Genomic DNA, 13,758 nt, shown 5'->3' on the forward strand with positions numbered 1-13,758 from the left:
AAAATCATAAAATAAATGACTTAAGAATATTAAGTAATTATTACTAAATCCTTAATGTTTAGTAGTATATTATATAAAAATAAAAGATGGTATCCATGTGTTTCATAAAAATTCTAAGATTTAAAAGTTCTTAACGCATTAGGTCCCCATATGCATAATTCTTTGAGAAAATTAGGTATTCTTATAAATTATAAATGTTCTCATTATTTCATATTCAAGATTATGTTAGTGTACAGAACACTAATTTTCCCATTTTCAGCATAATAACTTAGAGAATCTGGTTTCTAAATGCATTCTGTGTGGAGTTCATGATTTGCTCCCCTCATGGTTTGAGAGAGAAGTTAAGGGCATATTTTGCCAGGGTTTATTTACACTTCATCTTGCTTCAGCTGAACTCCAGAGCAAATACTAGGAGTTTACACATACATTTATCATTAAATTGACTCAGATATTGACCCCCAGCTCAGAAGACCAAGTAAATATACCTTTCAAAATTGTAATGTAATATGAAATGAAGAAGTAAGCAGTCTTATTTTCTTAGGGTAAGCATTTCAGATACTTTTTGTGGAATTCCTAACTAAATTCTGATGATATTAAAGAAATTGTGGCATTAAATAAGCCTCATTTTCTTATCCATTATTTATGTTGAAAAAATTCTCATAAACCCCCTTCCCTGAAGTTGATGGGGGAAAAATATTTTTCAAAATATAATCTCTATAATTTGCAATACTCATGAATAGAATTTGGAAATTAATATTCTGGGACAAACTTTACCTTGACACATATATATAGTTGAGTTGTTTTTAAACTATGGCCTAATTTGAAAAAAGAGAGAGGACAGATGGAGAGAATAAAATTCAATGAAATGAAATGATTTGGTTTTATCTGAAAGAAGTTTGAGGCTCAGATCACAGTTGACATAGTGAAGCTCATATAACTATCTCTTTAATAGCCTGTTGTACTTAATCCTAAACAGGAAACATAGGGTATAATTGGATATTGAAGGAAAGAATCTTAGATTGCTGGGAATCATCTAAAATTAATAATCCATCTTCACCTAATTGAAATATAAAACTCACTGGGAAAATGATGCAAAATTTTGTTCACTTAGAACTCTACAAGAAACAAATTTTTTTAAAACACTTTTTCTTTTAAAAAAAGTCACTTTTTGCTGTATTCTAGATGATTTTAAACTCAAACTGTAGTGTTTTCCTAATTCATTATATAAATTCTGTCATAGTTGTTAGGTCCATTTATAGCTTCTCCATGTTTTAATGTATAAAGTAATTCCACCAGTGAATCATGCACCAGAAACACTAGCATCAAGACTTGTAGCTGGCTGCATTTAAAAAATTAACTTGAAAACTTGAAGCCCACTTTAAAGATCTTAGCATTTTAAGAAATGAGTTAATCTGCCTACATGGGGAGATTTTGATAATGTGAACAAGTATATATGTAATGCTCATGTATTCAAATTAGGCATTTTAAAGCAGCAGCAGCCCAGGAACTTCACTTTTGTCTAATGATATTTGATAGAATCTAAATTAGGCCCCAAAAGAGTTAGCAGTCTAGAATGCACACCATTTCTTTTTAGAGAGCCACGTTTCTAGAGAGTCAGTAATATAGAACTTGATGGGTTTTCCTACATAGGTACCGTAAAGCCATTAAATGTGAAATGCTGTGGCCAGAATCCTGGTCTTGCAGGCATCCAGGAGACACCACTCGCTCCCTCCTGGAGTTATGCAATGTGACGACTCTCAACAGGCTTTTTAGCAACCTGCAGTGTTTCACTTAGCTATAGACTAGAAGTCAGCAAAAGCATTATGTCCTTCCAAGCTAAAAATCCCATATTGGTCATAATTTTGGGTAGACTTTGTTTTCAAAGGATCCTAATGGATTGAGGATTGAATGAAATGTGCATCGAAGCCAGTAGCATGCCATTACTGATATTGTAGGCCTTAAAATCACAAATATCAGTGGAAAGACTTACCAGCCATCTCTGGATTGAGTAGGCCTTGTTCTTGGGTGCATCTTATGTTTCATATGTAGTAGCTTGTCTCTGAGAGTGTGTGACTTTGTCAACGCAGCAAGTACATGCAAGAAGCCTTTTGATAGTTAATAATAGTCTATGTTAAAGCAAAAATTCAAATAATTATTTAGCTAATACTCAGTAATCTTTAGTTTGTTTCCTAATATGTTTAACTATGGTATTTTAAGTGCCATTCTCTTTATCTCAAACAATTACTAAAGCTTTAATATAAATAATTTAGTTGTTTTAATATAGGATTATAGTTTGGGGCAGAGGATAAAATCTGATGCAAAAGCCACATCTTACTTTATACCCATTTTCTCTATAAGATGCCTACAAAAAGAATGTTTTTTTAACCGTAGAACACCATTGTTATACATTTCCCGTTTTACAGGGGATAATAATTTTCAGGGCAGCACAATGCAGCAGCCTTTCCCTGTTGTTCCTTTCACATGTCTGTGTTCTAGTGGTGCTGAAAAGTGGACGTGCCCAGGGAACACTGCATAGTTGACAGGACTTCACAGCCCTCCACATGCTGTTCCCTTAGTCTGAAATACCTCCCCTTCCTCCCTCCTGCCACTTTAGAACACCGCCCCCCACAGCAGGCCCCACCGGCTGCGATGCTTCTTTTTCATGAAGCTTCCATGATGCCTCCAATCTAAAGAGATTTGCCTCTCCCAACTTCTATACTTCTTTGTTGCTTTTTACAATTCCACTCTGGGCTTTGACTTGCAGTTATTTGCGTGCATGTCTTTTCCTTCAACCACTCTTGTGAGTAGGGTCCTTTGTTATTAATCTTTCTCCCTGTCTAGCGCATGGCAAGCACTAAATAATTTTTTATGCAATAATAATAATGTTTTCTCCTTGTTGGAGTAACCTCTTTTTATGGAAGTTCATTTGGCATCTTTTTAATTTAGTATATAGAGTTTTTCTGCAAATTAACTGACCTCTGCTATTTCCCATGTAACATTGCTTAACATCCTGAAATCTCAGGTCTCAGAAAAATAGGCACCGAAAGTTTTAATGATGCACTTTCTTTAATGAAGGGAAGAGTTCTAATTACTTTTGAAAATGCAACAAGGTGAGTTCTACAGGTAAATAAATCATTAAGGAATTTCTCTAGTAACATTGCTTTTCCCCAGGCACTTTGTAAGTTTCTGTTTGGAGTGTGGGTTTTTTTTTTTTTTTTTTTTTTCCTGTAAAAGGGAACACAGTTTACCATCATGTTTCAAGATTCCAGGCAGGTCTTTGAAGTCCAAGTTAGAAATAAGGTGGGGCACCTGGGTGGCTCAGTCAGTTAAGTACCTGCTTTTGGCTCAGGTCATGATCCTGGGGTCCTGGGGAGGAGCCCGCATCGGGCTCCCTGCACAGTGGGGAGCCTGTTACTCCCTCTCCCTCTGCCTGCCACTCTCCCTGCTCTCTGGCTCTATCTCTCTCTGTCAAATAAACAAATAAAATATTAAAAAACAAATTCGAAGTAAGGTGAAAACCAGAAATAGGGGGCACCTGGGTGGCTTAGGGGTTGAGCGTCTGCCTTCAGCTCAGGGGTCCTGGGATGGAGTCCCACATCCAGCTCCCCGCAAGGGAGCCTGCTTCTCCCTCGGCCTGTGTCTCTGCCTCTCTCTGTGTGTCTCTCATGAATAAGTTAATAAAGTCTTTTAAAAAAGAAAAACCAGAAATGCGAGCACAGGTGAATTTCAGAGCAGTTTTTATTTTTAAAGCAATCCATCATCTCATTGTTTATCTTTTTTGTTTGGACCGGTGGGGTCCTGAGAGATGGAGAGGATCTGGGAAAGCAAAAGGCTTTAGTGACAAAACTGGAGGTGAACAGAAGAGGAGGTCCCAGGATGTCGCGTCCTGTCGCAGCTCCTCCTCTGCCAGTAGGTAGTCTGGTTGCTGCTGGGGTGACCCGTGGGAGGAGAACCTGGACACCGGGGAACTCTTGTGCTGCAGGTCAGTGTGGCGGTTGAGCAGCTCTGCTTCCGCCAGTTCTCGGCCGGGGGCTTCTTTGATCGCGGCGGTCAGGGGCACAGCGGCCCGGCCGGGCGCAGCGGAGGGGACCGTGGAGCCCGCCAGACAGGGTCTGCCCCTTAGTCGCTGAGGGGAAAGCAAGTCAGCCGGGCAGGCGGGTCCCTCAAGTGGCACAAGAGCCGCTGCTGGTTGGGCTCGATTGCGTCCTCGTTCATGGTGTGCTGGCTCTTGTCCCTGCTGCTTTCACTCCCGACCCAGAAGAGCCCTAGATGATGAAGGCAGGGTAATCGTGGCGCTATTAACAGCGTCTCAGTTTCACTTGAAGACTTGCCCAGGATTTAGAAGCTGTTGACACGGCCCCAGATGCAGTCGTGAGGCTAGCAAAGCGCTGCCCCGAGAATGCCACGCGAGCGGGGCTGCCACCGGCCCTCCCGGGTGACAGCCCCGGAAGCCCCAGGACCCCCGATCGCCGCGACGGCGGGGTCTCTAGCCTGGCACCCAGCCAGGTGTCGCTGCTGGAGCTGGACCTCAGTGCTAATGAGCCTGTTAACTTTGTGTCCTGATGCCAGGAACCTGCACCGAGGGAACGACCCTGCTTGCCTTGGGCGGGGAGGCTCTAGCAGACAGCCCCGTGCTGCTTTGGCCGGAGGGCAGCAGGCGACACTGGCCCTTCAGTAAACTTGGGAGGCTGAGTTCTTGGGCCACCCGATGCCGCTTCGGGATTGTTCCCCGCCTCCCAGGCAGACTGCCCTAGCTCCTCGGGGAGGACGGGCCCACTGCTGTAGGGCATGCTCTCCCGGTGAAGGAGGCTTGCGCCCCTCACGGGAACTTCCGTGAAGACATGACTGTCACCAAGTCATTAGAAGCAGGAGCCTTCTCTGCGTGTGACTCTCTCCTTTGATTAAAATTGTGCTGTAGGGATCCCTGGGTGGCGCAGCGGTTTGGCACCTGCCTTTGGCCCAGGGCGCGATCCTGGAGACCCGGGATCGAGTCCCGCGTCGGGCTCCCGGTGCATGGAGCCTGCTTCTCCCTCTGCCTGTGTCTCTGCCCCTCTCTCTCTCTCTCTCTCTCTCTCTCTCTCTCTACCATAAAAAAAAAAAAAAATGTGCTGTAGCCCAGCGCGAGGCCCTGTGCGGGCCCTCGAGCTCAGCGAAACGGCCTCTGCACCCACCTGGGTGACTTTCGGGGTGCCACTTGGCTCCCCTGTGCCTCATTCCCGGCCTGCAAAATGCTGATTAATAATGGTACCTACCTCTCAGAGTATTATGCGGGCGAAATGGGCTAATACACACAATCCATTTAGAACTGAGCTTGGCAGAGGCTCCATAACATTAGTCATTATCATTTCTTCATGTGATCAATTTTTAAATTCTTCTTTGTATATTTTCTTAATTTGTATCCAACCATCTATATTAGCTGGATTTAAGCGTTCCCGGTTCGAAATGAATAAAGAACTTATGTTCCACTTTTCTCCTCCCTTGGGATCGTTATTTTTTTCCAAATGGACAGAGAACAAGATGAGAAGTCCTTGAGCAAACCACCTAAGAGCAATTATAAACTGGTGATGATCTAAAGTGATATTCATGAGAAGATACTCAGGAAGTTAGGTACTGTATACAGTCCACATAAGGCTATTGACCTCGGGCGATCAGTGTTCGATGCTAAGAAAATCACTAACGTATCTTGAGTTGAAATATAGAATTGAAACCTGGCTCGTTCTGTCCATCGTCACTTCCGCCCACCTACTTACACATGTGCGCGCACACACACACCCCACCTGCATTCTGCTTGCTGGGGAAAATGAATGAAAACATTAATATACTCATCTTCAAATATATACAGTTATACAAGGAAAACTGACATTAACGTTATTATTTTAGAAATTCTGTAATGAAAACTCACAAGTTTATTATCCATTTCACCTTTATAACTAAGCTAATATACCATATAACAAATGTTTTAATTTGTTTTTTTGTTGTTGTTGTTGTTTTGTTTTCACCAACTGCATGTTTTTACTTTCAGGGTCTATTCAAAATGAAATTGAAGTGAATATATTTAGATGCTTTTGTTAATCTATGTATTAGTGTAGGTGCCCAAAATATACAATCTTTATTGTATAGGCAGGGAGAAATTTTCCAAATGCTAATAAATTGATTAAATGTTTCCTTGTTTTGCTGTAATTTGTTTTTGTCTTTTAAAGATTTTTAGTAGTCACTCGTCTTGATCTCTTTTCTTCTTTTTGATCGAGTATTGAAGTCACAGTTCCACCTATGCTTTGTGTATAAGTGAACGCAACACTAACTGCTTTGACTTCAGAATCACATCTGAGATTAGAAACAAGGACTGTCTCTCCTTTGTGGCTTAAATTATCTGTTCTCAGAACTGGAATCTTCAAAATGATGCATCAAGCACATGTAGACGACTGTAAAATGTAGCTCCATTTCCACTCACCAGTAGGTTGCTTTGTCCTATCAGTAGCTCTCAAGGCAGAGCCTGGAAGAAAGTAGATGCAGAGCAAACAGGTTTTTAGCTGAAAGGAACCAAAATGGAATGTTTGTGGAAGGACACTCAAAGCATCTTGCTGCCAGCTGATGTTTGAAAAGTAACCCCAACGGGCAGTGGCGGGAGGGCACTGCTGATGACAAAACTCACCTTCCTCGCGATTGTGCCCTGGCCCTATTGTCCACTCAGAATGATGTCTGGTTTTTAAAGACACAGGTCCTCTGTGCTATAGAGAAGGTTTCAATACGCAAACTCTCCTTAGCACCTGGTCTACCACTTCATTAAATGCCAAAAGCATAGTTGAGTGCCGAGTTGTAACTGTCCGTGGTGCCTAGGATTGAATGTATATTTTCCTGCATGATCATCCATTGTGGTGTTTGTAAGTAGCAAAAAAATGAGCCTGATTTGTTCTCCTTTGTAGAGCCAGGCCGAGGCCCACTACAAAGGAAGTAAACATGCCAAGAAGGTCAAAGCACTAGAGGCAACGAAAAATAAACCCAAAATGGTTTCTTCCAAGGACAGCGCAAAGGCTAATCCCAGCTGCTCCATCACTCCAATCACAGGCAACAGCTCTGACAAATCAGGTCAATGACACTTTTTGTTCTTTACATTCTTTGTGTTTCTCTGGGTCCCCTGCCCCAACCCCATCCTCCCTCCCCTCAGCTGTTGCATGTTACTCTCCATGGTTTGTTCTTAAATATTAATATGTTTCCTTCACAGGAAAGGTTATGTGTTTGCACGGAACCTAAGCATTTGATGTTACCATTCCATGTTAAATATATACATTTAAGTATATATATATGTGTGTGTGTGTGTAAATATATATATTATATGTATATATGCATGAAAGTAAGTAGAGGCTACTTGGTGGCAATGTGTTTAGACAAAAAATTAAGAAATGGATCTAAAACACTGAGTTTATTACCTTTTTATTCATTTTATGTTTGGTTTTTGCTATAGACTTTTTCAGTGAAGGAATGATTAAAGTTTATTAATAGACATTTTTATATTCTTTTATCACAGTAAACAGGAGGGGATGGGCAAAAAGGTGAAGTTTTTTGAGAGTGGCATTATTAAATGAATCTGGAAATGTGTTCAGTAATAAAAGATTTTTATTTTTGAAGATCTATGTAGAGTTCCCCTCAGAGTTACAAATGAACTTGAGGATTTTAGGGAAGCTATTTAAACAGTTATGAATTGACTAGCAGAACAACTTTACGTAATTGGAAATGGCCTACCAGAGGAAATGCCTCTTAAGAAGAGTCTGTATTTCATAGTCCAATGAATCCGCAGTTTTTCTGAGTAGGTTCAAACTGAATGATTCAGAAAGAAGAGAAAAAATTCATTTTTCTAGCATGTATACCATGAAATTGGATGTTTGAAAGGTTTTCACACACTCACAAGTGCCCCCTCGGGGCCCAAAATGGATAAGTAATCTTGTTCCAGTGACTAACTGAAGAACAGTGTCTATGAAAGACTAAGAGAATGTATCCCTTTCTCAATGTTTGGCTCTCTCTTCAGGAACCTCTCTGTTGTTGGAAGCACATGCAATCACACACACACACACACACACACACACACACACACTTCTATTCTCTTCTGCTTGTCAAATCATTGTATAATTTTAGGAGAGCCTAAGAATGCCTTCTTATGGCTGCTTAGGGCTTTGGAGAAGAGTAAATCTACTACTATCAGGGGAAGTTTCAGAAAGCTTGGTAAGACAAAAAGCCTATTTAGGAAGGGACAATTATTGGTTAGGTCCCAGGAATGCTGGTTTCAAAAGCTCTGGAGCCTAGGAGTGAGTTTAACCCAAATCTGATAATAAAAACTTTTGTGCTTTGTGTGATAGAATCACTAAATGTGTTATCTGATGAACAGATGATTGATACTAGATTATTACATCACACTTCTCCTAAAGAACAAAGTCTTTTTGTATATATTATCTAATTAATCCTTGATGCAGTCCTATCAGATATTAGAGTTTACAAAAAAGCAGACCGAGCTAGGGTCCATAGTGTAGCAGTCATTGACTGGAGGTTACCCAGTGTTTGGAAGAACTGGATCTATCATCTCCTGACTGCCTGACTGGTTTCATTTTCTACAGGATATTGTTGCCTCTCTGAAACAATACCCTGGCAAAGTTCTTATTACCTGAATTATGCTCTTTAAGCATAGCAGAACTCATACACAAAATGATGAAACAATAGAGGTTAGTGTCACTCCATCCTCTCAGCTTATTTTGTGTCTTGAGCTAATAGCACAGTTGGTAGGTATTGTAAATGTTTCAGCATTGCTGCTGTGTGTGCTCAGTGCTCCCCTTAGTTATACTATTATTTGGGAATTGAGTTTGTCTACGGATAGTAGTAAAAGTATTAAGCAGAAAAAAAAAGTTAAAAATGGAAATTGGGAAGGATCAATGAAAGAAGAATCAATAAAAGTATAGAAGACAAAGAGAAGGAAAAATATGGAAGAAGGGGAAAGGGAGTACAAAGAAAACCAAAAAAAAGTCAAAGACTAAGTAATAGACTCAGGGAAAGAACAATATAGAAAATAGAAAACCAGGGGCCTGGGTCACAATCACAGCATTTCTTATACCTACAAGGTACCCAATGAGCATATGTTAGAGTTGTAATTCAAGGCATTTATTCCTTTTTTTTTTTTTTATTCCTACCATCAAATACTAGTGAGGTCTCAATGTAAGAGACTTCCTGAGCACTTGAGTTTGCCTAGTAAGCCGTAGGAGCACACCAAGGTCAAGTATAACAGTGGTATAAACAAAGAAAGAGAACTGAGATCTAGAATCACCCTAGGAGATGTGAATAGGGAGAGAGGAAAACCAATCTCAAGCACAGAATCTCTTCTTCAGTGGCCATGTGGTGGTCTCTAATCCTGCATCCTCTGCTTATCCACCCCAAAGTACTTGGTCTAATACTATTGGTTTTACTCACTGTGTCACTGCCCAGACTTGGACTAGAAATAATGGTAACCACCTGTATTTTGGGGTTACCTCAGTTTCCATGCTTCCTTATTCAAAATCTGTATAAATGATTTGGTAATTCGTTTAGTTGATTCATTCAAATTATTTCTTCATTAGGACTGAGTTGGTTGAGTGGCTGCCTTCGGCTCAGATCATGATCTTAGGTTCCTGGGATTGAGCCCCACATCAGGCTCCCTGCTCAGCCGAGAGTCTGCTTCTCCCTTTCCTGCTACCCCTTCCTCAGCTCATGCTCTCTCCCTTTCTCTTTCAAATAAATAAATAAAATCTTAAAAATAAATATTTATTCATTTCCCCATGTTTTCCATAAATATTCGTACTGATGAAATACTTTATTTGTTCTATCAGATCCATAACAAAGGCAATACCAAAATTGTTAAGGATGGCATTATTTAAAAATAAAGTGGGTTGTATTTGCTAAATAGATATATATTATTTTGTCACCTTCAAATGAATATCAGCTTCTAAGCAAGAATTCCCACATATATGTAGTAGAGTTTTCAAGTTGGAAAATTAGAAATTTTGCCCAGATGGGAAATCTGATCTAAACAATGTGATATGTAACCTGTTGCTAACTACCCATTTCTAAATCCTTAGAAAGCTCCCACATCTTTGTCAGAGTTATCAATTTTTTTGTCAACTGGTTTTTTATTCCATTTTAAATCCATGTTAGAGGGCTCCTAGGTGGCTCAGTTGGTTAAGCATCTGACTCTTGATCTCAGGTCTTGATCTCAAGGTCATGAGTTCAAGCCCAGCATGGGGTGCCCACTTAAAACAAACAAAAACAACAACAAAAATCCTGTCTTAGAAGAATAGAAGACACAAAAAAAAACAAGTAGAATGTAGGGAGGAAGAGGAAGGGGAAGGGAAGAGGAATAGTGACTGTGGCACTTAACTGACCAAATATTTTATTTCAGACAACACTATCTCTAAGGAGTCAGCCAAAAATTAAAGTAACAATGACAGTGAAAAATTATAGATGACGGCCAATTCTCATGAGACTGAAGTTGCCTAACATTGGTCTTTCTCTTATGAATGAAGAGTTCCTATCAAATGGACTTAAGCAGGATCTGCATAATTCTTAGATATTTAAATCAAAAGTAAAGGCATTAGTTACTTGATGTCTCAGCTATCAGATTTCAAATATCCAGGTTCCCAACATCCATATGATTGACTAATTCAATTTCCATTCTCCTCTTTTAGCATCAGTAACTTAGCAGGAGAGGGCAAATCTTGTCCAATAAGGGCAAATCTTGAGGGAGGGGAAATAGCCAGATGTTAAGGGAGGGAGCCTCTGGGAGAGCAGCATCTTGGAATGCACCAAATATCAGCCAAGCAAAAGTGTTCTTTCAGAGTATCTAACAAGGAGCATGGGACTCACAGATGCCCTCCATCTGTTCCTCAAGAGCACAGATTATTCATTCTAAGAAGTGACCTAACAATCTTATGAGAGTTAAAAAAGCTTTATTACCTGCCATTTTGGCACTTGGGACAACCATTCTTTTAAATTTTATGATACATTTGGAGATATAGTGTGGCTCACCTTGTGGCCAGATCTATGCAATCCAAAGAGATTTGTTGTAATGGTGCTCTCAGATACAAACACTTCAGGGTATCATGGCAAACCTTCTTTTCTTTCTTTCAGGTCAGTAAACAAAATGAGTTTAAAGTATAATAGCTTGTAAAAAAAAAAAAGTATAATAGCTTGTATTTCATTTATTGTAAGAAGTTCTGACCACATTATTGAAAAAAATTAAATATGTTTCATTAAAGTCAGTTAGAAATAGTTGTTCCATTCAGTCTTTAGAAGTTGGGGTAGAATTAGATGTAAAATCCAAAGAAATGGTTTCATAGTCTCCCAGGATCTATCCCAACTTTTAACGAATGCATCAATGGGAGTTCAAAACATGGTAGGAGGGAGGAGAAATGTGCTTTAGGAGAATTAGGGTCAAAACACAGCAAGCATTAAGCAGCTTCAGGAAGATGGCTAGAACATATTAGCCAAACACTCGACCCAAATTTCTCCCTGGAGTTCAAGTGTCATAATGCCATACAGTACACTTCCCTGTGATAATATGCCCTATACATCAAATTGAATGCTCTTTGTGACAGCATTTAACCCCTCATAACAGCTCTGAAAAAACCTAGAGCCTTCAAAAAGCCTTATTTCCTGAAAATAGTGAAATGTTTTTATAACCAACCTAATGATAAAATGTTGTGGTAGTCAACCTAATGGTCCATAGGTCTAGTCTTTGGCACTGGATTTTTTTTTAATTAATTAGAGATCAAATGGGGAAAATCCATTTCTAGTTTAAAGTATATAAAGCTATTTAGAACTAAACAGTCTTTAATCAGTTGCTGTCTAACAGATGAAAGCAGATGGAATGATTCAAAATGCTGTAGATATATTTGTAAATGCAGTTTAAGAGCAAAGATAATGAAACAAGCATGTTCTGTTTGAAATATAACAATAGGAACACATAAAATTTGTTCAACTTATAAAATCTAGTCACCTGTACATTTTTGTATGACCCTCTCCATTTCCCTGTGACTGCTAGGGGAGATTTGTATCCATCATTCATTCATGCAATAAACTTTGTATCTATTTATTTACTCAAGAAATATTTATTATCTATATTAAATGGTGTAGTATAGATGTATATTTTGCCAGATACTAGAGGTGCAACAATAAATACAAAGATGTTTTTTTTTTTTTTGCCCTCAAAGAGCTTCCAACCTATTGTGGTTTATTTAATGTGTGGGATATTAGGGCTACAAAGAAAAATAATATATAGTTACCACCTTCAGGCTGCTCCCCAAAATATGGTAATGCTGAGGAACCTGAGTCTAGGAAACGTGAAATAGCTCATGTGAGGTGCAAGAGCATTTTGAATCATTCCATTGAAAATATTCCCACTGGGGTTAAGTGGATGGTTTTGTTTAGCCCATCCTCATGATCATACCAGGGGAACTGTGAGATGACAGTGTCAGAAAAGACATAAGAAGGAGAGAGGATAGAGTATCTCAAAACAGCTCATTTGAGTTTTCAGCATGCTATGTTTTTGCATTGTGTCAATTCCTTGGGTATGAACCCAAAGTAGTTATCAGCCAGTAGATCAGTATGATTTACCTGGAGAGGCTGTAGTTCAGCTTTTTATGGTTACCCTATTGCCTAACAAAAGTGTATTTTCAATTTTGTCGAAGAATCTTTCTGCCAATGATACAAATGGAGAGACCCTCGCCTCATCATTTTTATGGGTTCCCTTGTGTGTTTCATAGTTTTTATGTGTTGTTACAAATGGGGCCAAGTTTTCCAAATGACAACTTCTCATTTCCGCTGACTGCCACAGGACTCCATCGATTAGCCAGCAAGGTCTTCGTAACTGCCTCTTCCCCTCTCTCTGTCTCTAGCAACAGAACCTTGTGCTGTTGAGTTCAAGAAAATGATAGTTTTCTGCTTTGGCAGCATCTGTCATTTATAGACAAGTGCCATCGTAAATTTGGCATACATCTATCCAAATCCGGGAGGCTGAGATTTAGTGTCCCTCATAAAATAATAGATTAGCTATATTTATGACAAACATCCTAAGTCTGAAATTCTGGGGTACAGTCGTGTAGAACATAAATTGAGTCCCATCTGTCTAAAGAGAACAGACCATTATACTAAGGCTCATATTTTCATGAAATGTACATATATCATTAAGACTTTCAAAGTCAATTTAAAAAATGAAACCGCCTCCATCCTTGCCCGTCCACCTTGAATCTGACAACAACATCCTGGCAGGCAAGGCCGAAGGTTCCTAGGTAGTTAAGTGTTTGTCACACTCTGGAAACTAACTTCCAAAACTCGTGAGCACTTTATATTGCTTCAAAATAAGACTGAGCACCTATTGTTAGTCTCCACCTCTGAGAGCTATTTCCTAGCACCACCCTAAGAAAGTGAACCAAAAGTTGAGACTCACTTATGATGTACTAAGGACCTACTAACTTATAATTGACTAGGGATATGTTATAAACCATTCCCCAAAGCAAAACCTTGGCTATCCCCTCATTTAGGCTTATATCACTATCAAAAACTTTATTCATCTCTTTTTATTATACTTATTTACAACCATTCTGCATTGAAAAGAAATTGGAATATAAGAGGACTTTGTATGTATATCAAATAATTTTATAAATGCACAACCAAAAATTCCCCCCTGAGACTTTAACCAAGGTTATTACATACATTTGATGACATTCCACTTATTTGCTTCAGGAA

At 39.4% G+C, this 13,758-nt stretch overlaps 1 protein-coding gene and 1 long non-coding RNA gene across 23 annotated transcripts in view; both read left to right on the forward strand.

The window, feature by feature from the left end:
- The window catches only part of ZNF385B (zinc finger protein 385B), a 387,675-nt gene that overhangs the window by 334,549 nt on the left and 39,368 nt on the right, over positions 1–13,758 (forward strand). For all 22 annotated transcript variants that reach the window (XM_072811297.1, XM_072811276.1, XM_072811280.1 and 19 more), the window contains one exon: positions 6,924–7,086. In XM_072811297.1, coding sequence (XP_072667398.1) covers positions 6,924–7,086 — 163 coding nt within the window. The remainder of the gene's footprint in view (positions 1–6,923; positions 7,087–13,758) is intronic.
- Positions 7,098–9,777, forward strand: LOC140624436 (uncharacterized). The gene is made up of 2 exons (XR_012023927.1): positions 7,098–8,711; positions 9,597–9,777. It is a non-coding gene; the product is annotated as an uncharacterized lncRNA (long non-coding RNA).

Source organism: Canis lupus, chromosome 34 (assembly GCF_048164855.1).
Source record: "Canis lupus baileyi chromosome 34, mCanLup2.hap1, whole genome shotgun sequence".
Classification (NCBI taxonomy): Eukaryota; Metazoa; Chordata; class Mammalia; order Carnivora; family Canidae; genus Canis; species Canis lupus.